This window comes from Chiloscyllium plagiosum, unplaced genomic scaffold (assembly GCF_037043375.1).
Source record: "Chiloscyllium plagiosum isolate Xiang-an unplaced genomic scaffold, Cpla_swu_hap1 HiC_scaffold_9, whole genome shotgun sequence".
NCBI lineage: Eukaryota > Metazoa > Chordata > Chondrichthyes > Orectolobiformes > Hemiscylliidae > Chiloscyllium > Chiloscyllium plagiosum.
Window position 1 is genome coordinate 56,283,489 of NW_028270147.1, and position 27,973 is coordinate 56,311,461.

The window sequence follows — 27,973 nt, forward strand, 5'->3', positions numbered from 1 at the left end:
ATTTATTCCTTAGATGGATGTCAATTCTTTTTTTCTTGAAAGCAGAATGGTTAATGTTCCTTGCAACCTTCCAGAAATCCCTTCCTTGCCACTACTTGATCATCTGATCTACCCACACTGGAAGATGTCTGATTTATCTACAGATTGGCATTTGAATGAGCATGCAGTAAAAATACACCAGACCTGAAACTTAACCTATTAAATCATCTTTGCTCTGATTCTGCATCCACTTCTGCTTGAAACTTACTGTGATTAAAATCAATCCCACAGAGATTCCTCTGATTTATAGGTTCAAATCTTGCCAAGTGAAATGAATGAAGGGCAGTGGGAATCCATATTGGATTTATTTTCCACTTGTGGTGAGGATTCTTCATGTCATTTCTCGTTCAATCACCTATTCTGTTCCCTCACAATGAGCAGCTCTCCACTTCCTCCGCTCCAACCCCAACCTCACCATCAAGCCAGCAGACAAGGGGGGATGGGGACGCAGTGGTAGTGTTGTGCACTGACCTCTACACCACTGAAGTAATGAAGGCACCGCCCTCCGGACCTGTCTATCACTCCCCCCCCTGACCTATCACCTTCTCCCTCACCTTTATCCACCTATTGCTTTCTCAACTACCTTCCCCCCAACTGTCCCCCCTCCCATTTAGCTCTCAGCCCTGGCCGACAAATCTCATTCCTGATGAAGGGCTTATGCCCGAAACAACGATTCTCCTGTTGCTTGGATGCTGCCTGACTGGCTGTGCTTTTCCAGCGCCACACTCTTTGACTCTGATCTACAATCCTCGTTTTCTCCTATTCTCTTCACTCCTAAGCTTGGCTGCATTGACCAGGGCAGCATTCCCCAGAGTTCAGGCCCAGGCAGTCAACTGGGCTTTGATCTTTATTTCACTGCCTCACTTCAAAATTGCCTCTTTCTTGTTCCTGAATTTTTGTGATTTCTATCTATAACATAATTGAGTTTCCCTCATTGTTTGCCCATTTCCATCTCTTCGTATTGAAGTAAACATCACATAATTACAAGAGATCCATTCTTTCTCTCACTTGCAGCCTCCCTCATAAGTCATAAAGTTTGCCATACCCCATCGCAGTTACACTGATTGTTAAATATCACGCCCATTCAAATGCAAATATGACAAGAACATGTTCAAAAGCCGATGATGGAATGATGACATAGGTTGTCAAAATCTGACAAATCTAAACCAATTCCAACATGTAAACAAGTAGCCACATTGACTTTACAATTTAACCCAGAGATATGTGCATAGTTCCAAGTTTTGTGATTCATTGCTTTAAGGGTGGCCAAGTCCTTTACTTGTTGAATTGGCTCATCTTTGATTCTGTTGGAGACCTCTGGGTCATCAAATTTAAATAATATTCAGCAGGACGAACAGCAAGTGATATTGAGTGACAACTCACTAATATGCACTCCATCTTCAAACACTTCTAGGGTATTCGCAAGGTTAACAAAGTGTGACTGCAGCATACGTCCAATGCTGTATGTTTCAGAGATTTCAAGCAACAGTCCCACCTTTATTAAAAAATGCTTATCTAAATTTAAAGGAAATTGTCATTATCTTTTTACAGTCACTTCCTTTGACAAGGGGTGACACAGTGGCTCAGTGGTTAGAACTGCTGCCTCAATTAGCACTGCTATCTCACAGCGCCAGGATTCAGGATTTGATTCCAGCCTTTGGAGACTGTGTAGAGTTTGCACATTCTCCTGTGTCTGCATGGGTTTCCTCCCATGGTCCAAAGGTGTACAGGTTCAGTGGATTGTCCATGCTAAATTGCTTGTAGTGTCCAGGGATGTGCAAGCTGGGTGGTTTAGCCATGGGAAATACAGGGATAAGGGGGTTTGGGGGGGAGGTGTTGAGTTTTGGTGGGACGCTCTTTGGAGGGTTGGTGTAGATTCGATGAGTTGAATGGCCTGCTTCCGTGTTGTAGGAATTCCATTATTCTACCTGTTACAGCGCTGGGAATTTGGTTACTGTTTAAGAAGTGATAAGTTAATCCTTAAAGTTTGATCATGGTTTTCATCCTTTGCATGTTCATATTATTTTAAGATCACTGCAGCTTTAAATGCAGTCAAGGGCAGTCAGTCCCCTGAGACTTTGTCCCAATTGTTTGTTACATTTTAGAGCATCTAGTCCACATCCTTCATACTCCATCACCTCCTCACTCACTCCCCATGCAATCTCCTTTCCATTATGCCAGTACATGATCCACATCTCCTCCCAATGGCCCATCGCACCTCCCATATCAACCCATAGGACGTCTCAATGGATTCTCCATATCTCACGGTGTTATAGTCCAAATTCTGATGGATTGGTTTATCCTGTCCAGCAATATTTAAGCAACTGAAACTCGTCTTTATCCTACATAGCACTGTTAAAATCTTCCCACAGAATTCATATTGACAGCTGACTAGAATTGGTGACTTAGCTTGAATAACATTTTACTAAAGTTATGTTTCTTTTCACTGTAATCTCGTTCGTCAATGCCTCAATGTTTATTTGCTTAAGCCTAAGAGGTGTGGATTGCTTCATGTTTATGTTATTGATACAATTCTGTTACTGATCCTTTAGTGATCTGTTTCATCGACACTTTTGCAGTGTTGTGGGACAAATTTTATTTTCCAAGAATTATGAATTTCAATGCATGCTATCATTGCTATAGAGTTCATTGTTTCTGTACATTGTGTATATTGGGTAAATGGGCATGGACATCCTGTGGGTTGATATGGGAGGTGCGATGGGCCATTGGGAGGGGATGTGGATCATGTACTGGCATGATGGAAAGGAGATTGAGTGAGTGAGTGAGGAGGTGATGGAGTATGAAGGATGTGGACTAGATGCTCTAAAATGTAACAAACAATTGGGACAAAGTCTCAGGGGACTGAAGTGGGTTTTTAAATTTCCTGCTTCAGCACTTAGCCACCCTGTGACACCTTCCAGTGGTGGAAGGTAAACTCCATCCTGCACCTTACCCTCTTCCCCCAGAATGAATATTATGCCATTTGAGACACTTTATAACAACCAAGTATGGCAAGCCAGGTCTCAATTCAAGCTAGCCATCTCAGTAATGAAAATCCAGGCCCAACTGTCCCAATGAGATATGATTGGTAGCAGGTATACAGAACATTCCAGTTCAATTGTGTTGCAAACATCTTAAATCTAACACTAGCCCCAAACAGTCCTCTCCCCATTCCCGATCTAAGTGCTCCCAAAACCCATTCTTATTTAAAATGTCCCCAAAAGAAAGAAGTCAAACATTGATGAGGACCAGAGAAATGTATGAGTTACACAAGGGGGTGAACGGGAGAGAGATGGAGAGAGAGAACGAGAGAGAGAGAGGAGACAAAATATAAACCACATGATGTTATCATATGAATTTCTGTCTTTAGTATTTTTAATAAAAGAATAAAAATTGAAATCAACGGTTTCATGCTGTGTTAATATAGCAGAGAGGAATTAGACACTAGTAGGCTAAGTGATCAGGCACCTTTGTTCACATTCATTATAAGACTAGTGAGGGGATGAAAAAATTGAACCAGGAAAGAGACAGTTACAGAAAGAGGGAGACATTCTCATTTTATCTGAGACTACAATTAGTTAAAAGAATGCATAAAAAGTTACTTTTTAAATCTTTCAAATCCTAACCTTTCAAGCTGACAGTTGCTGTGAAAACTGAAGGCACATTTCAGAATACTATCCAATGTCATCAGGCTGATGTGATGGTAGAGTTCCACAGACCGCTCTTTTGTGCTGAGCAGCTCCCATTTGTCCTGTGGAGACAGATATGATTAATTCACACCCCATCCAGGGCTGTAATAACACAGTAATTAGCTATTTTCTAATCAATCAGTTCACAGCTCTGGAGCAGGTGTGACTTGAGTATATGGTAAGTAAGAAAAAGCTGGCAGAGCACCGAGAGCTGGGAAGTTCAGGTCTGAAGCATTGGGAAGCAGGGTCTGTCACCTTTCTGTCAAGATAGAATCCTGAAGGATAGTGCCTGATAAGTTAAGAGTAGAGTGAGAGAGGCTGAAAGGAGATAGCAGGAGATAGGAGGCTGAAAAGCTGTCAGAGAGAGAAAGAAAGAGGAGAGAGAGATTGCAAGGGGGATTGGATGGGGATAGAGAGGGGAGACTCCAAAGTGGGGGAGGGTTCGACAGGGAGGCTGCAGAGAACAGTTGTAAACCTATTGATAAAGGAACACTGAGACAGGGAGGGTGCAAGTGGTGGAGGTGGGAGACACAGAGACCTCAGGGGAAGCCAGTAAAACTTGAAATCAATGAGGAAATGAACTGCTTGCAAAAGAATGTGGAATCTTTACCTTAAGGCCGCATAAATTCAGGAATTAATTTATGGGAAAAATGCAATGGATGCTCTTGTAACTACACCAACTGTTAAATTTAAGTCTGAGATTGCGATCTGAAAGATGTTACAAATTTATTTACCATACTCTAGTTTTGTGAATATGCGATGGAAAATGGGAAAGCTATAATCTCACTAGTCTAGAAGGTCTGTTTAGAGTTGTTTGTGTATAGAAGTGTGTGCCAGATATTTTTCCAAAAACCTTTGTTGTTAATTTATGCCTGTTGTCTTATGCGAATTTAACTGCTGTGGTATAGAACATAGAACATAGAACAATACAGTGCAAATGTTGCACTGACCTGTGAACTATTCTCAGCTCGTCCCCCTACACTAACCCATCTTCATTCATGTGCTTATCCATGTGCGTATCTAGGAATTCCTCGAATGCTCTGGCTTTGGGTATTAATGGAATTTTAATAATTAAGAATATTGATGAATTTTTCTGATCTACTTCTGTGAGAGCCCAAATACTCCATCTGGAAACAACTTAATATTATTATTTTAATATTATTATGGGAGGAAACCAGAGGAAACTCATAGGGAGAACATGCAAACTCCACACAGATAGTCACCTGAGGCTGGAATCGAACCAGAATCACTGTGCTGTGAGGCAGCAGTACTAATCCTTGAGCCACCATGCCATCCCAATACCAATGGAAGTGGGCAACACTCCCACCATGAACTTCTCTGTCAGGCCACTCTCTAGAGGAACATAATTCTCCTAATGTAACTTTGTATTATACTTTGGGCTGTTCTATTGTGTTAAAATGGGATGTTTAATATGGGTTTATATGGTAACCCATGCATTGTTATTGCCGGCAAAATTGGCCACCAGATGGGGAAATCTTGATATTAAATAACTTTCTACACTGAGCAAACTGAGAAGCTACAGCGGAATCTGGCCCTAGAAGACACTAATGTTGATTGACAAGGTAATAGCACCAAGTTTGGTGGGTGCACTTCTCTACAATAACACGGTTCAAAAGCCTTATCTGTCTCAATCACAACATTAGCTGCCTGAGGAAGGAGTAGGAGTTCCGGAAGCTTATGGTTTCAAATAAACTTGTTGGACTATAACCTAGTGTCTTATGAGTTTTGACTTTGTCCACCCCAGTCCACTGGCACCTCCACATCAATCACAATAGGGCTTTGCTGACTCATTCTTAGCAGACTGTTTTTTGATGGATCCATCACAGGAAAGGGACTCAAACATCATGAAGGAAAGCCTGATGATTGTGAAAAGGAAGATGATGATGATGAAGAGAAGTAAAAACATCTTCATAGACTATGCTGATGATGATTGTAGAGAGAATAATGAGGATGAGCAAATATTTAAGCCCACCACGGTTCAATGGAACTACATTGTGCCTCAACTTTCTCTGATAGCTCCTTGTATAGCTTGCTTATTCCCTCCCAAGCAACACCTCCAAACATGAGTCAAAGTGAAGTGAGGGAAGGTGGGACTAGAATTAGTGCTGGCAAGGAGGTGGTACTGATTGATTCATAGAGCATAGAGGTGTAAGGTCCTTCAGCCCATCAAGCTTATGGCGATCAAAATTAACCACTTATTCCATTCCTATTTCTAGCACAGCATGGTTAAAAAAAAGGAGTGACATGTCAATGAACTGTGTCAGCTTCCTGGAGGAAGAAGCTCACTATGGCTATAGAGCTATGGGGCACAGTTGAGGAATAGTCACTTGAAATAAAGTCACATCAACCTGGAGCTGAAGACTTAATTCCAAAGATTTTGCAGCAATTGACAGCAGTGTTTCTCAATTCTACAGCTCACTCTTCATCTAATTGAGAATTTAGGTCCACATTTGGCAAAGGCAGAAATTACATTCCCGGCACTTGTGCAGCTACCTGTGGGGTAAACCCCACACACAGCCCATGATCATCCATGCATCCCACAGCCACAGAGCCCAAGCTTTCTGAACCAGTCGGTACTTGGCCATGCATTTGTGTCCACAGCCTCGGAACTCCAGGAATTTTGGAGAATCAGGAGGTTGGCTGAGGGAAGGGGAAGGGAGGCCAGGTGGCATCAGCTCTAGTCAAATGTGGAGCCCAGCTCCAGGGAGTTTACAGTCAGGAGGATCAGGCAGTGAGTTCTGGGAAGCAGACAGCCAGTCCGGAAGGATGTAACATGTACCAGAAGTAACAAGTTGCATTTTCTTTTCTTAAGATGAGGTTAAAATATTTTGTGGGGAAGCAAATGGGTCTTCAAGCTGCTTAGAGTAATCTTGTGTACATTTCAAGGTCTTGAACACCAAAATGCTATCTTCAACACAGAAAGAGGTGTGAATCAGTGAAATCTTCACTTATTGTGAAACCAACGTGTTGTCCTATGCCCATTTATTCCAAACCAAGAGATGGCACCAAGTTTGGCAGCAGGAAAGTGTGAATGCTTGGAAATCAGATTACCTCCAGCAGCATTTGCACAGAAATTGCACATTGGTGGTATTATTAGTTTATAAATTTAAAAGATGTAATTTTTAAATGCTCACCAAAACATCAAAAAATCATAAGATGAGGGAGAACTGTACAGAGCACAAAAAAACCCAATCCTGATGGTGGATGTTCTCATCAATGCTGTATTTGCAATAAAGGTAAATGTGTCGCATTTTCTATGCAAGGGATTCATGTCCATGTTGCAAATTAACATAAATTATTGAAAGTGGCAAGAATTATGCCTTTGAATTAAGCTAATGCAATAATCATTCAGTAACAGATTCTGGTTGAATTGCATGAATCAAATTGTCATACATTGATGCAAGTAGAGACATTTCAGCACCAGTAATGTTAATTTTTGTATGTCAAATTTCAACAGAATTTGCACTTGTTTATAGGACTCATTGTCTTTTCAGGACTTTTGAAAGTGACTGCTTGTGACAGAGTCTCCATTGTGACAGTAATGAAGCAATTGTATTGCCCAGTGACGTTGATTTTCAGTAGGTGATGTTTAAATCAAACAAGTGTGGGTTATACTTTAAAGAACTGTGGAACAGCAGCAGCAGTGTTGCAACTTGAAATCAAACATTTGTCTGAGCAGCATTGCATTGCTCACTGAAGATCTGGGAATAGATGATACTTGAAAAAAGGTCTCAGTTACGCAAGATATTGTATACATTGTTCTGAGAAGCATTTCAATGTTTCATGGTCAACTGTGAAGAAAGGACAATGCAAAGAATTTGCCAGTATCACAGTGTGATCCAGTGGCATTTCGTTCTCTGATTGAAGCGAGGTGGCTGTCAATGTGAATCTCCAATGTCTTGACCAAGTATTGTCCAGGACAAGGGAGTAAGCGCAGTGACTTGGAGACAGTGAGGATTGCAGATGCTGGAAAATCAGAATGGAGTTGGGAAAAGCACAGCAGGTCAAGCAGCATCAGTGGAGGAGGGGAGTCAACGTTTCATGTCGGGACCTTTTATCAGGTTTGAGGAGGGGGAAGGGGGCTAAAGCTGTGGGAAAGGTAGGTGCAGTGATCCAATAAACATTATCTGAAAATGCTCACAAAGCCACAACACCATGTCATCTTAACACCTCATATGGTGTTTGAGTTCAACTGGCATCACTGTGCAAATCCTTGCAGAGAAACTGTTTGGCAACAATTGTAGCTGTGCATTTTGCAAAAACCAAGATTAATAAACTGAAGTTTCAGTTTCAGGTGAACACTTTCATTGGAATGATGAAGTTTAAGAAGATTGTCTTTTCTCGACAGTGATGCACTGCTGCTATCCTTCAATTTGTTCAACTTCTTTGAGACTGCCTGGAAAGCAGATTTCCAGAAGTGGAAATATTTGAGTGGCCTGCATTTGGTTAGGCTGCAATCACCACAACAATCAGTTATGAATTTGGAAAGGACCAGTAATGAGCAACCGATATCAAAATAATCCAATCTTATAACAAACTTTGGTGAAAGAAGTATGCTCTGATTACATGGTTGTGGAAAATGTCAAGATTGGTTCCATTCAGATGTTCAGTGATTTGGTGGACAAGGCAAACAATTTCTCCTGGACATATGTGAAGCATTTCAGGCATCAAGTGCTGACTGTGAGTGTAGATTTTGCCTAATGAACTTAATTAAATCTGAACACAGAAATCGATTAGAAATAAATCACTAAGACAACTTGATGTGAATTAAGTCATACATTTCACCTGAACAAGATATCAACCTGGATGCAGTACACAATCATTGGGGCAGCAAATAAAGCTGCCCACATAAGGCATGAATAAATTACTAATGTCAGCTTTTGGTCACATGTTTTTACATGGTGCGCATAACCTTACTATTAAACAGGTCCCCTCACGTTTGTACTAAGCAAACTATTTTTAACAAGTAGAATGCCTGTAACTGTAAAATAATAAATGCACACTTTAATAGTTAAACAGTGGAAGAAATTACAGTATGAGCTCTGCTCAATGTGCCATTCATACTACTCCAAAGTCCTGAACTGGCACTGGAAAACTAAGAGGAAAATTTAACTGGAAAAGATTCCATAAATTCCACCTCCAAATCCAGGACCAATCATTTTGGACAAGGGAGCACTAGGAGTGGGTTAAAGCTTGTATATGCATGGTTCAGAGGCACCTGTTAATGTAAAAGCACAGCAGTCTTCAAACAGGCCAAACTCCATCAGTAAGATATCAGAAACATGACATTAGGTCACCTTCAGAAGAGGCTAAATGTCCCATTGAAAAAGGATGTTCTTTGGGAGGGGTTTATAAGTCTTGTGAGAGGTCAGATGCCCTTTGGGATTGTTAAAAGTAGACATGAATGTGCTTTAAAGTGGCTTAAACTCAGTGGAACGGTCGAGGCATTTAAATCTTCAAATTCTTTAAGTGTTCGCAAGAAAAAAAGTGAGTTCAAAAAGATCACTGTTTTCAATTTGCATCAGGCTGAGGGCTACTATTGATAGAATTTGTGTTCACTGTGGTGTTCAGTTGGCTGGATTACTGGGTTGTGATACAGGGTGATGCCAATAGCACTGGTTAAATTCCCACATCGGCTGAGGTTACCACAAAGGATTCTCGTACTCAACCTCTCCCCCCCACCTGAGGCATGGTGACCCTCAGGTTAAGTCACCACCAGTTCTCTCTCTCTCTCTCTCTCTCTCTCTCTTGCTCTCTAATGAGAGAGCAGCCCTATGATCCTCGTGTTGTATATCCAATTCCATAACTCAGCACCACCATTACCATGGGGTGAGGGGGGAGAAAAGTCTAAATTTGTTGTTTGACAGCTCCAAGTGTTTGATGCAGGAATAATAATACAAATTTTGTTTATATGAGGGATTAGGTACTTAAAAGAAATGGTTGCATTTTTATGAGAGATTAAGAACTTGAAAGACTTTAAGTGCATTGAATGAGGTTCTTATGAACGAGAATTTAAAAAATACTGGTCATCAATAGCATATATAATTTATTTATTTTGTTTCATCTCTATATGCTTGCTGCGGTGGATACAGACTGAGTTGGCATAGAGCGTGTGGTGAAGGATTGTAGGCATAGACTGAAATGAAATGCACTTAAGTTAAGGATGAGTGGAGGTCAGGAGTTAGCATTGATTTGGTTTGCAGTCTATGAAGGGTGATATGAGGTCAGTAGAGAGACATATGTGACATGGAAGGTTTATGGACGTGTGTTTGTGTGTGTGTGTGTGTACGTGCGCACTCATGCGTGTGAGAGAGAGAGAGAAAAACGTGAGAGGGATTATTTTGGCTTCCTTTAAAACAGTTGGGATGAAGTTCTGGAGCACCAAAGAAGGCCTTCTAAATAGTCCCTCTCTTCAATTGGTAGCTTCTGTGGCTACCCCCATCCTGTTTCTTGGTTGGAAGGCCAAACTCCTGTTACGATCTACATCCCACAACCCCCACCCACCATAGAATGAAAATCTAAATATCTAGGGCACTTTCTTCTGAGTTGGTTTGGAGTGGAGAAGCTTCCTGACTGCAAGTCCCCATCATGGAAAAAGATTTGGCCCTTAGTTTCAAATCACAAGTGTAGTTAAGATTTCTCTATGTGACTGTAACTTCATCACATAAATTGGACTTCCGCCAAATGGAGGAAAAAGGAATAAGAAAACCACAAAGAAATTCACCTCCTGACCCATTTTTATGCTGAAATGTCGAGCTATCAAGAAATGGTCCAAACTCATTTCACTTTAGAACTGTACAAACAAGTAAAAAGTGAAGACTTTCATTCATCTGTCTCAGCTGGTTTTAAATATAAGGCCCACAAGTGAGATGTTGGCATGCTAGCTGACTGCAATAATCACGGCTGTCTAGAACACTCTTGTCAGAATATCACAGTCTTAGTGTTATCATTTTAAAAAACATACCAGCATGATCTTGGTGGACTCTGCAATCTCTTGCACGTACGACTTCAATATATCATAATGGAATCCAGGTGTCAAGAGTCGCCGATGACGATACCACTTCTGGCCACTGTTTATCAGTAAACCATCACCTGAAATTCATAGAACATGACTAAATACAGAAAACATAAGAATTGCTGCAATGCCACTGGGATAGTTACACTTCTGCTCTCATTTCATAAATAACTGAATGGCTAATACAGAAAAAAAAGCAAAAATAAAATTATTTTGAATACTTATTTGGTGAGTGCTTTGCAAAACAGGGAAATAAGCTATAGAAATTAGGAAGATCCTGATTTGATTGTTTAATTTATTTAAATTCAGCTAGCACAGCAGTAGATTATTTAATGGGTCCAAATCCTTGAGGTAGGTAGAATTAAAATCAGGATTACTATTCCTGATTGCTATCCAGTTCACTTGAGATAGCACACCTGTGTGAGTGTTGTACTTGGACAATGACGCATGTCTGTGTTGGCCTGTTATTCAAACATAAGAAAATAAGAAATAGGAGCAACAGTAGGTCATTCAGCTCCTCAAGCCTACTCTGCTATTTAAGAAGGTCATAGCTGATGTGTCCCAGGCCTCAACTTCTCCTTCATGCAGGCTCATCATACCCAGCTCTGCCATTGGCTGAGAGGTGCGAAGGAGGAGCGAAGGACTTCTGGGAAGTCATATATTTGTGTGGTTGCGTTACCCGAAACACTACTCGGGTAGTATCTCCCACCCATGCTCCTCCTCTAACCAAAAAAAAAGGTTCTGTGTGCCAGATTGGTAAGGTAACAAGTTTATTTTTTATTCCTTATTTTTCAACAGTTTCTTTGGGAATTTAGAATAGTGGGAATGGAGGTGAGGGCAGTTGAATGTTCCTCCTGCAGAGTGTGGGAGGTAAGGGTCACCACTAGTGTCCCTGCTGACTACATCTGCGGGAAGTGCACCCAACTCCAGCTCCTCGAAAACCACATTAGGGAACTGGAGCTAGAGCTGGGTGAACTTCGGATCATTCGGGAGACAGAGGGGGTTATTAAGAGGAGTTACAGGGAGGTAGTCACTCCTCAGGTACAAGAAAAAGGCAGATGGGTTACAGTCAGGGGACGTAAAGGGATCCGGCAGGCAGTGCAGGAATCTCCTGTGGCCATTCCCCTCAACAATAAGTACACCGTTTTGGATACTGTTGGGGGGGGGACGACTTACCAGGGGAAAGCAGTGGGGCACAGGGCTCTGGCACAGAGTCTGTCCCTGCTGCTCAGAAGGTAAGGGGGAAGAGGAGCAGAGCAGTAGTCATTGGGGACTCCATAGTTAGGGGGACAGATCGGAGGTTCTGTGGGGACGAGAGAGACTCGTGGTTGGTGTGTTGCCTCCCAGGTGCCAGGGTTCGTGATGCCTCTGATCGTGTTTTTGGGATCCTTAAGGGGGAGGGGGAGCAGCCCCAAGTCGTGGTCCACATAGGCACCAACAACATAGGTAGGAAGAGAGATGGGGATTTAAGGCAGAAATTCAGGGAGCTAGGATGGAAGCTTAGAGCTAGGACGAACAGAGTTGTTGTCTCTGATTTGTTGCCCGTGCCACGTGCTAGTGAGGCGAGGAATAGGGAGAGAGAGGAGTCGACCACATGGCTACAGGAATGGTGCAGGAGGGAGGGTTTTGGATTCTTGGATAATTGGGGCTCTTTCTGGGGTAGGTGGGACCTCTACAAGCAGGATGGTCTTCATCTGAACCAGAGAGGTACCAATATCCTGGGGGGGAAATTCGCTAAGGCTATTGGGGTGGGTTTAAACTAATCCAGCAGGGGGATGGGAACCAAAATTGTAGTTCGAGTACAGAAAAGGTTGAGAGTAGGGAGGTTCGAAATCAAATTTCAGGGACGCAAGATGGCACCGGCAAGCAAGAAGTTGGTTTGAAGTGTGTCTACTTCAATGCGAGGAGCATCCGGAATAAGGTGGGTGAACTTGCAGCATGGGTTGGTACCTGGGACTTTGATGCTGTGGCTATTTCGGAGACATGGATAGAGCAGGGACAGGAATGGTTGTTGCAGGTTCCAGGATTTAGATGTTTCAGTAAGAACAGAGAAGATGGTAAAAGAGGGGGAGGTGTGGCATTATTGGTCAAGGACAGTATTGCAGTTGCAGAAAGGATGTTTGGGGACTCGTCAACTGAGGTAGTATTGGTTGAGGTTAGAAACAGGAAAGGAGAGGTCACCCTATTGGGAGTTTTCCATAAGTCTCCGAATAGTTCCAGAGATGTAGAGGAAAGGATAGCAAAGATGATTCTCGATAGGAGTGAGAGATACAGGGTAGTTGTCTTGGGGGACTTCAACTTTCCAAATATTGACTGGGAACACTATAGTACGAGTACTATAGATGGGTCAGTTTTTGTCAGGAGTGTGTGCAGGAGGGCTTCCAGACACAGTATGTAGACAGGCCAACAAGGGGTGAAGCCACATTAGATTTGGTACTGGGTAATGAGCCCGACCAGGTGTTAGACTTGGAAGTAGGTGAGCACTTTGGTGATAGCGATCACAATTCTGTTATGTTTACTTTAGTGATAGAAAGGGATAGATGTATACTACTGGGCAAGAGTTACAGCTGGGGGAAAGGCAATTACGATGTAATTAGGCAAGATTTAGGAAGCATAGGATGGGGAAGGAAACTGCACGGGATGGGCACATTAGAAATGTGGAGCTTATTCAAGGAAAAGCTCCTGAGTGTCCTAGATAAGTATGTACCTGTCAGGCAGGGAGGAAGCTGTAGAGCGTGGGAGCCGTGGTTTACCAAGGAAGTGGAATCTCTGGTCAAGGGGAAGAAGAAGGCTTACTTTAGGATGAGATGTGAAGGCTCAGTTAGGGCACTTGAGGGGTACAAGGTAGCCAGGAAAGACCTAAAGAGAGAGCTCAGAAGAACCAGGAGGAGACATGAGAAGTTGTTGGTGGATAGGATCAGGGTAAACCCTAAGGCTTTCTATAGGTATTTAAGGAATAAAAGAATGACGAAAGTAAGATTAGGGCCAATCAAGGATAGTAGTGGGAAGTTGTGTGTGAAGTCAGAGGAGATAGGGGCAGCACTAAATGAATATTTTTCGATAGTATTCACTCTAGAAAACGACAATGTTGTCGAGGAGAATACTGAGATACAGGCTACTAGACTAGGTGGGATTGAGGTTCACAAGGAAGAGGTATTAGAAATCCTGCAGAGTGTGAAAATAGATAAGTCCCCTGGGCCGGATGGGATTTATCCTAGGATCCTCTGGGAAGCCAGGGAGGAGATTGCCGAGCCTTTGGCATTGATCTTTAAATCATCATTGTCTACAGGAATAGTGCCAGTAGACTGGAGGATAGCAAATGTGGTTCCCCTGTTCAAGAAGGGGAGTAGAGACAATCCTGGTAATTATAGACCAGTGAGCCTTACTTCAGTTGTTGGTAAAGTGTTGGAAAAGGTTATAAGAGATAGGATTTATTATCATCTAGAAAAGAATAATTTGATTAGAGATAGTCAGCACAGTATTGTGAAGGGTAGGTTGTGCCTCACAAACCTTGTTGAGTTCTTTGAGAAGGTGACCAAACAGACAGATGAGAGTAAACTGGTTGATGTGGTGTATATGGATTTCAGCAAGACGTTCGATAAGGTTCCCCACAGTAGGCTATTGTACAAAATGCGGAGGAATGGAATTGTGGGAGATATAGCAGTTTGGATCAGTAATTGGCTTGCTGAAAGAAGAGAGAGGGTGGTGGTTGATGGGAGATGTTCATCCTGGAGTCCAGTTACTAGTGGTGTACCGCAAGCATCAGTGTTGGGTCCTCTGCTGTTCGTCATTTTTACAAACGATCTGGATGAAGGCGTAGAAGGGTGGGTTAGTAAATTTGCAGACGACACTAAGGTCAGTGGAGTTGTGGATAGTGACGAAGGATGTTGTTGGTTACAGAGAGACATAGATAAGCTGAAAATGTGTTGCTGGAAAAGCGCAGCAGGTCAGGCAGCATCCAGGGAACAGGAGAATCGACGTTTTGGGCATAAGCTCTTCTTCAGGATTCAAGTGTGAGGTGATTCACTTTGGTCGGAGTAACCGGAATGCACAGTACTGGGCTAATGATAAGATTCTTGGTAGTGTAGATGAGCAGAGAGATCTGGGTGTCCAGGTACACAGATCCTTGAAAGTTGCCACCCAGGTTGACAGGGTTTCCACTCAGGCATACAGTGTTTTAGCTTTTATTAATAGAGGGATTGAGTTCCGGAACCACGAGGTTATGCTACAGCTGTACAAAACTCTAGTGTAGCTGCACTTGGAGTATTGTGTACAGTTCTGATCACCACATTATAAGAAGGATGTGGAAGCTTTGGAAAGGGTGTAGAGGAGATTTAATAAGATGTTGCCTGGTATGGAGGGAAGGTTTTACGAGGAAAGGCTGAGGGACGTGAGGCTGTTTTTGTTGGAGAGAAGAAGGTTGAGAGGTGACTTAATAGAGACATATAACATAATTAGAGGGTTAGATAGGGTGGACAGGGAGAGCCTTTTTCCAAGTATTGTGACGGCGAGCACGATAGGGCATAGCTTTAAATGGAGGGGTGAGAGATATAGGACAGATGTCAGAGGTTGTTTCTTTACTCACAGAGTAGTAAGTGTGTGGAATGCTTTGCCTGCAACGGTAGTAGATTTGCCAACTTTAAGTACATTTAAGTCGTCATTGGACAAGCATATGGACTACATGGAATAGTGTAGGTTAGATGGGCTTCAGATTAGTAGGACAGGTTGGCGCAACATCGAGGGCTGAAAGGCTTGTACTGCGCTGTAATGTTCTATGTTCTATGATCTAATTCCTCAATGTTTCAAAAATCTATCTATTTCCTCTTTAAATACCATTAGTGATCAAAATCTCTGGATATAAAATTCTAGACATTCATTATCTGCAAGGAGAAGAAATTAATTCACATTAGATTCCCTACAGTATGAAAACAGGCCCTTCAGCCCAACAAGTCCACACTGACCCTCCGAAGAGTAACCCATCCTGACCCTATATTTACCACTGCATAATGCACCACCACTACGGACAATTTTAGCACGACCAATTCACCTGATGTGTACATCTTTGGATTGTGGGAAGAAACCGGAGTACCCAGAGGAAACCCACGCAGACATGGGGAGAATGTGCAAACTCCTCACAGATAGTTGCCCAAGGCTGGAATTGAACCCAGGTCTCTGGTGCTGTGAGGCAGCAGTGCTAACCACTGAGTCACCGTGCCGCCTCTTAGTTGTAAAAGGGTGTCCTCTTGCTTTGTATCTATGTCCCCTGGTTTGAGATTCCCCCACTAGTGGAAACATCTTGTCAACAGTTACCCTATATAACCCTCTCAGGATGTTGTATTTTTCAAGAAGATCACCCCTCACTTACCTAAATTCTAAAGAATAAAGGAATAAAGAATAAAGGTTGGGGCCTTGATAAGTCAACCCCTTCATTCCAGAAATAAGCCTAGCGAATCTCTGCTGAACTTTGTCCAATGCCAGAATATCCTCTTAAATATGGGGACCAAACAGTGCACAGTATTCTGGGTGTGACCTCACCAATACCCTATACAGTTGTTACAGGACTTTCCAATTTTTAAACTCCAACCCTCTAGTGAAAGGCAAAAATTCCAATTGACAGTTTAATGACTTGCTGCACCTGCATGCTAACCTTTGTATTTCATGCACAAGGATACCCAGACCCCTCTGCCTTCACTGTTTTGGATTTCTCTCCATTTAAATAAGTCTGCCTTTTGATTCTTTCCATCAAAATGCATGACCTCTGTACTAACACCTTCCTTTATTAATAAAGCTACCCCACCTCCTTTTCCTTTTTGCCTATTTTTCCAGAATGTGGTTATCCTTGAATATTGAGTTCCTAGTTTAAGTTACTCTGCAACTCTGTTATAGCTATCAAGTCATATTCATTTATTTCTGTTTGTGTTGTTCATCTATCTTGTTACAAATGCTGTGTGCATTCATATAAAGAACCTTAGTTCTTGAATTTTTACAATTATTCGTCACTCTGGCTTTAATTTCTGCTGCACTCTTCTGTGCATATTTTCTACTCCTTCATATCTGCTTATCACTCATCTCTTCTTCCCCTGCACCTCTGCTATCTCCTTTCTTTTTATAAAAGTCCCTTCAATTGAACTCTCCCCTGTAAACTAACTAGTTTAAAGGCAAAAGGGAGGACTGCAGATGCTGGAGAAAAGCAGCAGTTATTCGATTTGCCTGGATGCTGATCTCAGCGCGATGTAAATGAAGTCCGTACCAACAGAACAGCTTTCTTTTCTCCTCCAATATTGGTGCCGGTGACCAAGAAATTAGAATCCGTCTCTCCTCCACCAGTCTTTGAGTCACACATTCACCTCTCTCATCAGCATCGGCATGGTGGCACAGTGGTTAGCACTGTTGCCTCACAATGCCAGAGACCTGGGTTCAATTCCTGTCTCAGGTGACTCTTTGTGTGGAGTTTGCACATTCTCCCTGTGTCTGTCTAGGTTTCCTCCGGGTGCTCCAGTTTTCTCCCATAGTCCAAAAATGTGCAGGTTAGGTGAATTGGCTAAGTTAAATTGCCCGTAGTGTTAGGGGAATGGGTCTGGGTGGGTTGCGCTTCGGTGGGTCGGTGTGGACTTGTTGAGCCGAAGGGCCTGTCACACTGTAAGTAATCTAATCTTATTTACCTTAAGCCAATTTGCATGTGGCTCAGATAGCAATCCTTAGGCTATTATCTTTGTGGTTCTGCTATCTAGTTTAGTCAGGAGCTGTTTTTAATCCCTCAGCAGAACTACATTTTTGGGAGAATCCATGTGGACCACAACAATTCATTCTCACTCTAAGTTCCTATCCAGACCAGAAGAGATTTGCTTAACCTTGACACTAGGTAAGCAACATAACCTGCATTGCATCAAGAATCTTTGCACTTGCCTGGATACAGGTGAAAATGATTGTAATGGGATATGTTTCAGTGTCTGGTAAGTGAAAAAGACTTAGTGGTCAACTTATAACTCAGAGCCAAAAAAAGTACTACATAGTATTAATAACAGCGCTATAATATATAGTGGAGATTAATCCTACATATGCAATGAAGATTGTACTAGCAGGCAATTAAAACCAATTAAGAAATATACTGACTAGTCATCTGCTCTATTATACGTATCTCCTATTTTAATGTATTCTTCTGACCAGAGAGCAACAGCAGCTGCTTAAAACCTGTTCGTCTTTAATAAATATACAGACTGAGGCTTGACTGGCAGCTTAAACATGGCCTTAAGAGGGAAAGTAGTCAAAGTTACCCTTTAGCTGAAGCTAATGAGAACAGCCAGGAGAGACTGTTCTTTTAAACATCAACTTTTGACTGTGGTTGTGGGGTCATGGAGAGCACACGTGCTCTTTTTCACAAGAAAAGTTTAAGCATCCCCTGAACTAGGCTCCCCCTTTCTTAATTGTGAGACCTATTTACTTGGGAACTAAGAATCTTCCTTCAGTTTCAGTAGTGATCTCCTGCTAAATGATATTCTGCTTTTGCACACTGCTGCTGCTACTCCCTGCAGGATTTGGGCAGACAACAGACCTTTCCTGAAGAAGGGCTTAAGCCCGAAACGTCGATTCTCCTGTTCCCTGGATGCTGCCTGACCTGCTGCGCTTTTCCAGCAACACATTTTCAGAACAGACCAAGTCAGACAACTAAGGTTCAAGTGCAAAAATCTCCCAGGTCTCATACTGCTGAGATCAAAGGTCATAGAGCCATCGAGATATACAGCATGGACACAGACCCTTCAGTCCAACTCATCCATGCCGACCAGATATCCCAACCTAATCTAGTCCCATTTGACAGCATTTGGACCATATCCCTCTAAATCCTTCCTATTCATATACCCATCCAGATGCCTTTTAGATGTAATTTTACCAGCCTCCACCACTTCCTCTGGCAGCTCATTCCATAAACACACCACTCTTTGTGTGCAAAGGTTGCCCCTTAGCTCCCTTTTGGATCTTTACTCTCTCACCTTAAGCCTATGCCCTCTAGTTTTTGACGACTCCATCCCAAGGAAAAGACCTTGTCTATTTATCTTATCCAAGCTCCTCATGATTTTATAAACTTCTATAAAGTCACTCGTCAGCCTCGGACACACCAGGGATAATAACCCCAGTCTATTCAGCCTCTCCCTATAGCTCAAACCCTTCAACCCTGGCTGTATCCTTGTAAATCTTTTCTGAATCCTTTCAAGTTTCACAACATCCTTCCTATAATGGGGAGACCAGAATTTTGCATGCAATACTCCAAAAGTGGCCTGACTAAAGTCCTGTACAGCTGCAACATGACCTCCCAACTCCTATACTCTTCCCACGTTCCTCAGCTGTTGTCGACTTGATTTCTACTCAGTGAAAATTAGGGTGTGGTAAAATGAGACAATTAAATAATGTGGTGTAAGTGGTCCTCAAATCAAATAAAAGCACAAAAATATGGAAAGCCAGAATAATATTTCTCAAAATATATGAGCGATGTTATCTATTCAGAAACACAATATGCTTTTTCTGTACAATTTAACGCATAAAAGAAAAACACTCAATGTTGCTACTATAGCTATGACCAAAGTTTAAGAAAATGTTCCAATACAATGATGCAGGAATAGATTTCACAATACATACCGATCCAAGGAAGCATAAACCGGTATGCCACATCATCTTTTGGTTCTGTAAAATATACATTTACATACGTATAAAACATATAGCACATAGTTTTGCAATCACAGTCCATCTTGTCTATTTCTGCATTCCACATTCCTCTCTTAAATTTAAAAAGTAGAACTATTTTCAGTCAAAATTTCTCTATTGAAAATAATTTCAGTTGTATGACTTTCTTGATTTATTAAAACCCAAACATCTGGGAATTTTGGAGTATGTCAGTTAGCCTGTCGAGCATATTGCAGCATTTACGTTGATCGTGGCTGGTCATCTATCTCATTGCAATTTTTCTGTGCCATCTATAAATTCCTTTATCAAATTAGTCCCCAAAGATCTGTTGATTTCTGTCTTGAACCTGTTCAATTAATGAGCTTCTATAGCCTGCTGGGGCAGAGAATTCCAAAGATTCATCACCTTCTGAATGCAGAAATTCCTACTAATCTCAGCCTTAAATGGTCTGCTCTTTATCCTGAGATTGTGTGCTTGGTTTTAAACTCGCCAATAGGGGAAACATCAAGGGCCAGGTTTTCTAAGCAGTGGCAATCTCAGAATAAAAGGATGGAGCTCCACATTTCTGAGAGGCGATTTGTCTCGGGAATCCTTCAGAAGTACAGTGCCATACTTTGTTCTGATGTTCTCTAATTGTGCATTACTGGGGGGAAGGCAAACCACAGCCCCTTTTCACAGAGTCAGCTGCCATATTTTGACATTTGTAGGCCCAGACAGCCACTTTGAAAGCTGCTGTCAAACAGTAAGTGCCTAATGTAAAAGTAATGTTAGGATAAATGTAAATGTCATGTTAGGAAGCTGGGAGGGTATGGTGACATGGGTAGGGGGTGGTGGCTAGTAAAATAACTTCACAGAGGCCGGTATCCCATCATCTAACACCATCTATTTACGTACACAGAGTCCTTGACACTGATCCAACTTCCTCAGAGTCAGCTCCTCGTGTGAACAGAATCTCTGACACTCGTATTTATATCCGTCTGCCTGGACCAGAGTAACAGCCCCAATCAGGGAGCTCATATTCTATGAGATCCATCTGGTTGACTGCGTTACAATCACTACAGGTAGGGTGCCAGATGGGTAAGTTGTCAGGTAGAATAGGGTGTCAGGTAAGTAATGGGTAAGGTGCCAGGGGATATGATGCCGTATGGTAGGATGCCACATCGGAAGGGAAGGGGATGGCAAACAATAGGATTCTATGATGCAATACAGCAAGTGGACAAGCAGGTAATGCAGTGTTTACCGTAGGTCAGAGTGTGTGGGTGAAATCTGATCTGGCATAGAGTAGTATTGGGTCCTGCAGCAGTTAGCGGGAGGTGAAGAGGGTATTCGGGTGCAGAATGAGAGAACGGGGGGAGCGGCATCCAATGGAAGAGGAATAGGGGTCCAGCCCAATGGTGGATGAAGAGCTGTTGGCTGTGGTGGGGGCAAGGGGGCAATGTGTCCAATAGTGAGGGAATAGAGTGTTGGGTGTGGAAGTGAAAAAGAAGGTCGAAGGGTCAGAAATGATCCTGTGGCAATGAGGGGAGTTTGGGTGCAGAATAGAGAAAGGGGGTGTCATGTCAGGAGCTAGGGTAGTGCAGTTGGTTGTGTCAGGTAAGTATGGGGTCAGTTTAACAGTTACTCAGAAATTATATTATGCATTTAATGAATTTCACAAGAACCTTTCAAATTCTCCAATTTAAATGGGGAGTTTTGGAGGATTCCAGGCATTATGGAATTGCCCAGCAGAACCTTCAATTTACCAGGCAGTTCCTTCAAAGTCTACAATGAAGGCAATTTCATAGGGTCCCCATGCACAATTCTCATCCACAATGGAATATTGACTGTCTGGCCATTGGAAAATCTGGGCCAATTATCTATATCCACTTTGTCAAACACTAAGAAACTTGTAACTTTCAGGTAGAGCACCAATGACTCTTTGAACCTGTTAGAGAGTACAGACCTACTTTTACTAATCACTCCTCATTCCTCATAATAATCATACCATCCCAGGAATTAGTTTAGTGATCCTCCATTGCACCCCCTCTATGCAAATATATTCTTCCTTACACAAGGAGACCTAAACTGGTCACAATACCCCAGGTACAGCCTCATCAAGGCACGACACAATTGCAACAAGACATCTTTACTCCTATACTCAAAGCCCCTTGCAATGAAAGTCACCAAACAATTTGCCTTCATATTTGCTTGCTGGACCTGTATGCTAGTTATTAATAGCTAATGAACATGGACACCCAAATGCCTTTGGACCCTGAGCTTCCCAATTTTTAAAACTTAAATATTGGGCAATTCTGTGTTTTTTCTACCAAATCTATTCTTTCACATGTATTCATCATATTCCACCTGCCATGTTCTAGCCCATTCACTAATGTCCAAGTTCTCTTTAGATTTCTTGTATATGCCTCTTAACTTACATTCTCACCCAATTTGGAAATAAGACAATTGGTCCCTAGCGCTAACCTTTGTAGTATCCAATAATAATAGCCTGCTATCCTGAGAATAATCTGTTTAAGGTTATTCTCTAATTTCTATCTATTAAGCAATTCTCAATCCATACTAATCTCATGTGCTCAAATTTTAATTACTAACCTTCTGTGTGGGACCTTATCAAGAACTTACTGAAAATCCAAATACACCACTTTCATTGGTTTTCCTTAATTTGCGCTAGGCGGGTTGGTTAACACTGATAGCTGGTTTGTGATACAGAGTAATGCCAACAGCATGGGTTCAATTCCCACACCAGCTGAGGTTATCATATAGGACTCACTTTCTCAATTGTTACTCCACACCCGAGGCATGGTGATCCTCAGGTTAAACCATCATCATTCATTTCTCTCTAATGATAGAGAAACCCCATGGTCTAGTGAGACTGTAATGACTTTACCTTTGTTATAATGCAACATCATCAAAATGCTGGAAGTTGCTTGAGGAAAATCAATTTATTTTTCTTTTGCTAATTACATGCTCTCCATTTTGCTGTTCTAGACACTTTGGGAGACTATTCTAACAATTCCTGCTGTTTTGAACATGATATAAGAAAACTCTTGTTGTCTGATCTGTCACCTTTCTCTCACTCCTAGTCTATAATCTTCCTCGTTTCATTGTAAATTTTGTTACACGCAAACGGTATCAAAACTGTTAATGTCATTGCTTCATGAATTTTACATTGGCAGTATACATATGTATATTTTTACAACACTTAGAACAATAGGATAAATTGATATAACAGTTTTACATTTAAGTATCATTAAAAAACATAGTGCTAAAAAAGTACTGCATGTGTTAAAAACTTCCAGAATAAGACTTTATATAAGTTCCACACATTCAAGAAGCAAATTACTTTGAGGATTTGTTGGGTTTATTGATAAAACATCATAGAATCACCAAAATAACCTTGTTTCATTTGCAAAGTGTGGCATATTTCCTGCTAGACAAAGTGATAATCTTCTTTAACAATTCAGATTAAGATGCACAGCTCATTTATACTGAAATAAATCTGTATTTCCTACCTGAGGATGCAAGCAATGCCTTAGCATAGTCAGGGTGGTATACAGCTAAGTATGCTGTAAATGGACCAAGCCACACTTGCTGTCCATATGGATATTTCTGTGACCATACCACAGTCTTATCTAGATCTGTCCCATCTTGAGAAAACTGTAATGAAATCCAACAAGGTGAAACAAAAAAAACTAAACAAATCTTGGAAGATTTTCTCTCTGGAACCAAAGGCAATCTTGGCATATTCAGGATCCATCCAAATAGGAAACAAATGGCTCAAACAGAAAGATTCAGCAGAAGAATACTGTCTTGACGACTGGAAATGAGCCAACACAGCATTCTTAAAGCAAAGTGAGGATAGTGCGGGTCTGGTGTCCTGATGTTAGATTTTTTTTCCTTCCTCTCCTGAAAATGTTGATTCATACTAGGGCTTAACTGTAACAATTCCAGTACTTTGTTTATATCTTACCCATGTGAACATTTTTCACAAGTACCCCTACCTAGACTGTAAAACAAACAGGATGCAGGTCAAGCTCTTACATTTTCCAGCATGGATTACTAGATAACGAGGACCAATCTGGGATGATTTAATCTTCCTTTGCCCAGGATCACCTAGGCCAGAGAAGTGCCTATGCTGCTGTCCTGTTTGTGGATTGCTGAAAAAAGGCCCATTTTGTTGAAGTTTTTCGTCTTGCACTAATCAGGGCATTTTCCAAGAATGCAAATTCGAGGAGAAAACCCACATTTATACTGCATGAGAGGAGATTGGTTGATGAGCAGCTGAACTTTGATTAGTAGTGACATTGTCATGGAGAATACAACCTGTAAAAACCAAAAGAACTGTGAATGATGTAAATCATAAACAAAAACATAAGTTGTTGGAAAACGTCAGCAGGCCTGGCAGCATTTCTGAAGAGAAATTAGAGTTAACGTTATAGGTCCTGTTACCCTTCCTCAGAAAGTCACTGTATTATATAGTGCTTTGCTATTATATCTGCAAATTATGGGGCAATGAAACCGTTAGTCTTTGCTGTAGTTACACTGAAAATTATAGAAACTTCTAGCATAGGTATATGCACAGTTAAGTGCTGAAATCCTTTCAGAAGTTCTTTCAGTAATCCCTGTCACTCTACAGGATGCATTGTTATGATTCTCAAATAATTCATCAAGACTCCTTAGACAGCACTTTCCAAACTCACGACCACTGCCATCTAGAGGACAAGGGCAGAAGTTACATGGGAACACCAAAGCCTATAAATTTCCCTCCACATCGCTCACCATCCTGAAGTGGAAATATATCGCTTCACCTTCAGTCTTTCTCTCACCCTAATGACAATGTGGATTTAACTACACCAAAGAATGGCAACTGCTACCACCTTCTCATAATAAATAAATGGATAATAAATAGTGGTCCAGCCAGCGATACTCACCTCCTATGATTAATAAAAGAAAATGGACCCGAAGAAGCAGAGATTTCAGGGACAGGAAACAATGAGTGGAATCCTACGAGATCTTTCAAGGTGGGTTTGGAGGTTGGATTGTGAGGAAAATAGGAAAGGTTGATGTCACATTTCTGGAAAGTGCCTGTCCAACGGACAGGAAAACCTGCATCTATGGCCTAAATAAATCTGCCAGTGATTGCATTTCTGCTACATGGTTGGAGTGGGGGGTAGGGGAGGTTCACTACTAGCTTTGGCCCACATAGCTCTAAGCACCCACCCATTAAAGACATTCCCGTGCTCCCCCTGTTCCCTGGCTTTGCCTACCTATCCTGGTCAGGCTGCCAGCCTTCTGCTGCAGTCCTCTGATGGGGACCAAACACCAGAGGAAGCCACCAGTTAAAAGGCTGCACCTGGGAAGACTTTGCAACCGAATGAGACCCACTGAGCGTTCGGAAGAGAATCTTCATCTGTTCCAGATGGAAGAACATTTTCAACAGGTGATAAATTTGCACCCATTGCTTCCAAGAACCAGGGGAGACAATTCCATGGAGGAGGAGCATAAAACAATGTAGAACAGAAAGAAAACTCTATAATTTAATAAATTGTAAAAGCACTTCAATATCATTTGAAGAAAACAGTATCTGCTTCACACAATGACTCATTTTTGATTTGAAATGACTACTATGTTCGAGGCAATTATTCCAACAACAGCAGTCTCTGATAAAGAGAAATTAAGTGAATAACCAACTAATCTGCCTTCTTGGTAGCACTGGCTGAGGGGAGAATTATGACATTTTCCCCTCAGCCTCAATGAGTTTACTTCAAATAGTGCCGCAGATCTTTTGCTAAACGGACTGGAAAAGAAATTTTCCAGATGGTTCTTGCTAAATTTCCTAACATGTGTTTCCAATGATCAAAGATCCCCACTAAAGGTAAGAATTCATAAAATTGAGTAAAATGATTCATTTCTCGGAGGAGCTCTCTGGCAATACAATGCTGTTTCAGTACTGGACTAGAGTATTAACCTCAAATACTGTTTTAAGGCTAAAACTCAAAACCTATTGCTTGGAGGCAAGAGTGCTACTAACTGAACTGAGCAGTCACTATGATACTTTTGGGTAGAAAGGAGAGAAATGTTCTCTCATTTTCTCATAATATTATTAAGCAGTGTTTTGAATAGTAATAAATATGGATGAATAACAAAATCACGAGAGCTGGAAGTATTAGCTAGTGTTGAGAGCATTCTTAAAGAATAAAGGTAACACCATTTGAATTATTTGTTTATTTCATACATACCTCATGTGCATGTCCATATAGCCAGTGTGCTGGGGGTCCAGGAAAAGGTTTCATTGCTGCTATCAACTTCCATCTCTTTCGAAAAAGTTTCAGTGTCTTCATCAGAATATATGCTAAACAAATAAGAACTATTAGCTGAAATAGCTGAATTAGGTCGATTGTAAATGAGAACATTTTCTGCAATTGTGGGAATGGTGTTTGCTGTCAAATCACTTGCAGGTCTGGAGTCCCGAGTGAGGAGAAGTTACTTGAATCTGCCTTTTAAGAGCCACACCTCCAAAGCAAATTTTGATAGCCAATCCACAGCACATCAGAGTTTTTTTTAATCCTACTATGCTTTCGCAATCAATCAGCATTTTACCTGTAATCTGAGTATCTTTTTATCATTGATTTTATACAGTAACTGCAAATATTGTGAAATTTGCACCTAATACTAGGGTTACTAGTGTGGAACTTAGCCCTCATATACATCACTGTGACATTGTGGTTATCTTGCAATTGTGTCAAATTATGATCTAGGGAAAAACAATTGAAAAATACCATGAAACCTTTTAGAAAAAAAAGTATTTCAATGCAAGTTCCCACAGTAAATTTTCACAAACAATCCAAATATTGTGCAAATAGAAGGCTGTACCAAGATTTTGAGGATTGGATATCATTCAGAACATTATCTAAAGGTGTTGCCCTGATTAAAAATGTTATAAGTGCCATTATTCCTGGCACACCCAGGTCAAGAATAAGACAGGTTGCATGTATGATACAAACTCGTTTGATGCAGACTTAACAATTTCTGTAACTTTCAACTTAAAAGGGCAACTCCCCATGGCAGAGATTTTTTGCCTTGTTTCACAAACTTTAGGAAAAACTGCAACTTCACAATGACATGACATTGGGCAAAAGAACTGTTAAGTCATTCAACTTAAAATAATAGGAAATGTTCACAAGTCTTCCTAAGGATGGTACTAATTTTATTCAGAAACAAACTCAACAAAATGTTTCTTTTCTGAGAATATTAAAGCCAGACTACTTTTTGCTGCTGTCCTCAAATTTAGATTTTCATGAAACTACTGACAAAATCCTCTACAAAAGGTTTATTTAACAATCAGTTGCATCCACTTCTTTCATCTCAGTCCACAGGCCAAACATCTCCTAAGTGCTTCCAAGCTCAGCTATAGTCTGGAACAGGGCATCAATGAGATTGTATCAAGAATAGTATGCGCAGTTTTTATTCCCTTATTTAGGGAGAGATGTCTGTGCATTGGCATCAGTTAAGGGTTGGTTCATTAGGCTGATTCCTGAACTCAAGGGATTGTCCTATGGGAAAAGGTTGAGCAGGTTGGGCCTTTATCTACTGAATTTCAGAAGAATGAGTGATGATCTGATACTTTTCAAAAAGAATGTAAGTGTATTTGTCTTTGTAGAAAATCTGGAACTCGGCATAATTTCAAAATAAGAGATCTCACACATTGAAGCTGGAAATGCAGAGGAATTACTTCATTCAGTGGGTCATTCATCTTTTGAATAATTTTTTTAGAAAGAACAATGGAGTTAGGTCATTGAATATATTCAAGACTGAGTTAGACAATTTTTGTTAAGGGAGCTAAATGTTATTGTGGAGGTGTTGAGACAGGTTGATAAGTAAAGCCACAGTCAAATCCATCATAATATTACTGAATGGCAAAGCAGGTTTTCAGGTCCAAATGATCTTGTGCAACTCCTATTTCTTATGATCTTAGAACCTTCTCACCCTTTTATAAACCTGTATTTATACATTTACAAATTATCAGCAAGCACCCCATAATTTAACAATCCAAGAGATTGCTAGAGAGACTCAGCAGGTTTGGCAGCATCTGAGGAGAGAAAACAGAGTTAATGTTTTGAGTCCAATGACCCATCTTCAGAACTGAAGATTAAATCAACATCTATTTATAACGGAACAAGTGAATCCTAAAAACTTACAACTTGCCTACACCTAGACCCATCAATATATAATGAACAGTTGGCTCTATTTCTCTACCTGGTTACTGTCAGACAATGAATCAGATATTTCACAACCTTGGCATCCTATTTGACTCAACGATGCAAGGGGTATTGTGATGCAGTGGTGGTGTCCCTACCTATAAGACCAGGAGGCCTGGGTTTGAGTCCCACCTACTCCACAGTTATGCCATAACATCTCTGAACAAGGTGAATTAGAAAGAAATTACCCTGTGATGAGCTCTGACAATATATCTGTACTATTATCAAGACCACCGGATTCTAAGTTCATAATGTTATCGGTTTCCAGCACTGATTAA

At 41.2% G+C, this 27,973-nt stretch overlaps 1 protein-coding gene across 1 annotated transcript in view; it reads right to left on the bottom strand.

Moving 5' to 3' along the window:
- Positions 1 to 25,904, bottom strand: part of LOC122554392 (cytochrome P450 4B1-like) — a 49,687-nt gene extending 23,783 nt beyond the window's left edge. The window contains exons 1-5 of the mRNA XM_043699322.2: positions 25,677 to 25,904; positions 22,950 to 23,094; positions 19,396 to 19,440; positions 10,714 to 10,841; positions 3,666 to 3,790 (exon numbers count right to left, since the gene is read on the bottom strand). Coding sequence (XP_043555257.2) covers positions 3,666 to 3,790; positions 10,714 to 10,841; positions 19,396 to 19,440; positions 22,950 to 23,094; positions 25,677 to 25,850 — 617 coding nt within the window. The 5' untranslated portion in view covers positions 25,851 to 25,904. The remainder of the gene's footprint in view (positions 1 to 3,665; positions 3,791 to 10,713; positions 10,842 to 19,395; positions 19,441 to 22,949; positions 23,095 to 25,676) is intronic.
- Between the last annotated feature and the right edge of the window lie 2,069 nt (positions 25,905 to 27,973).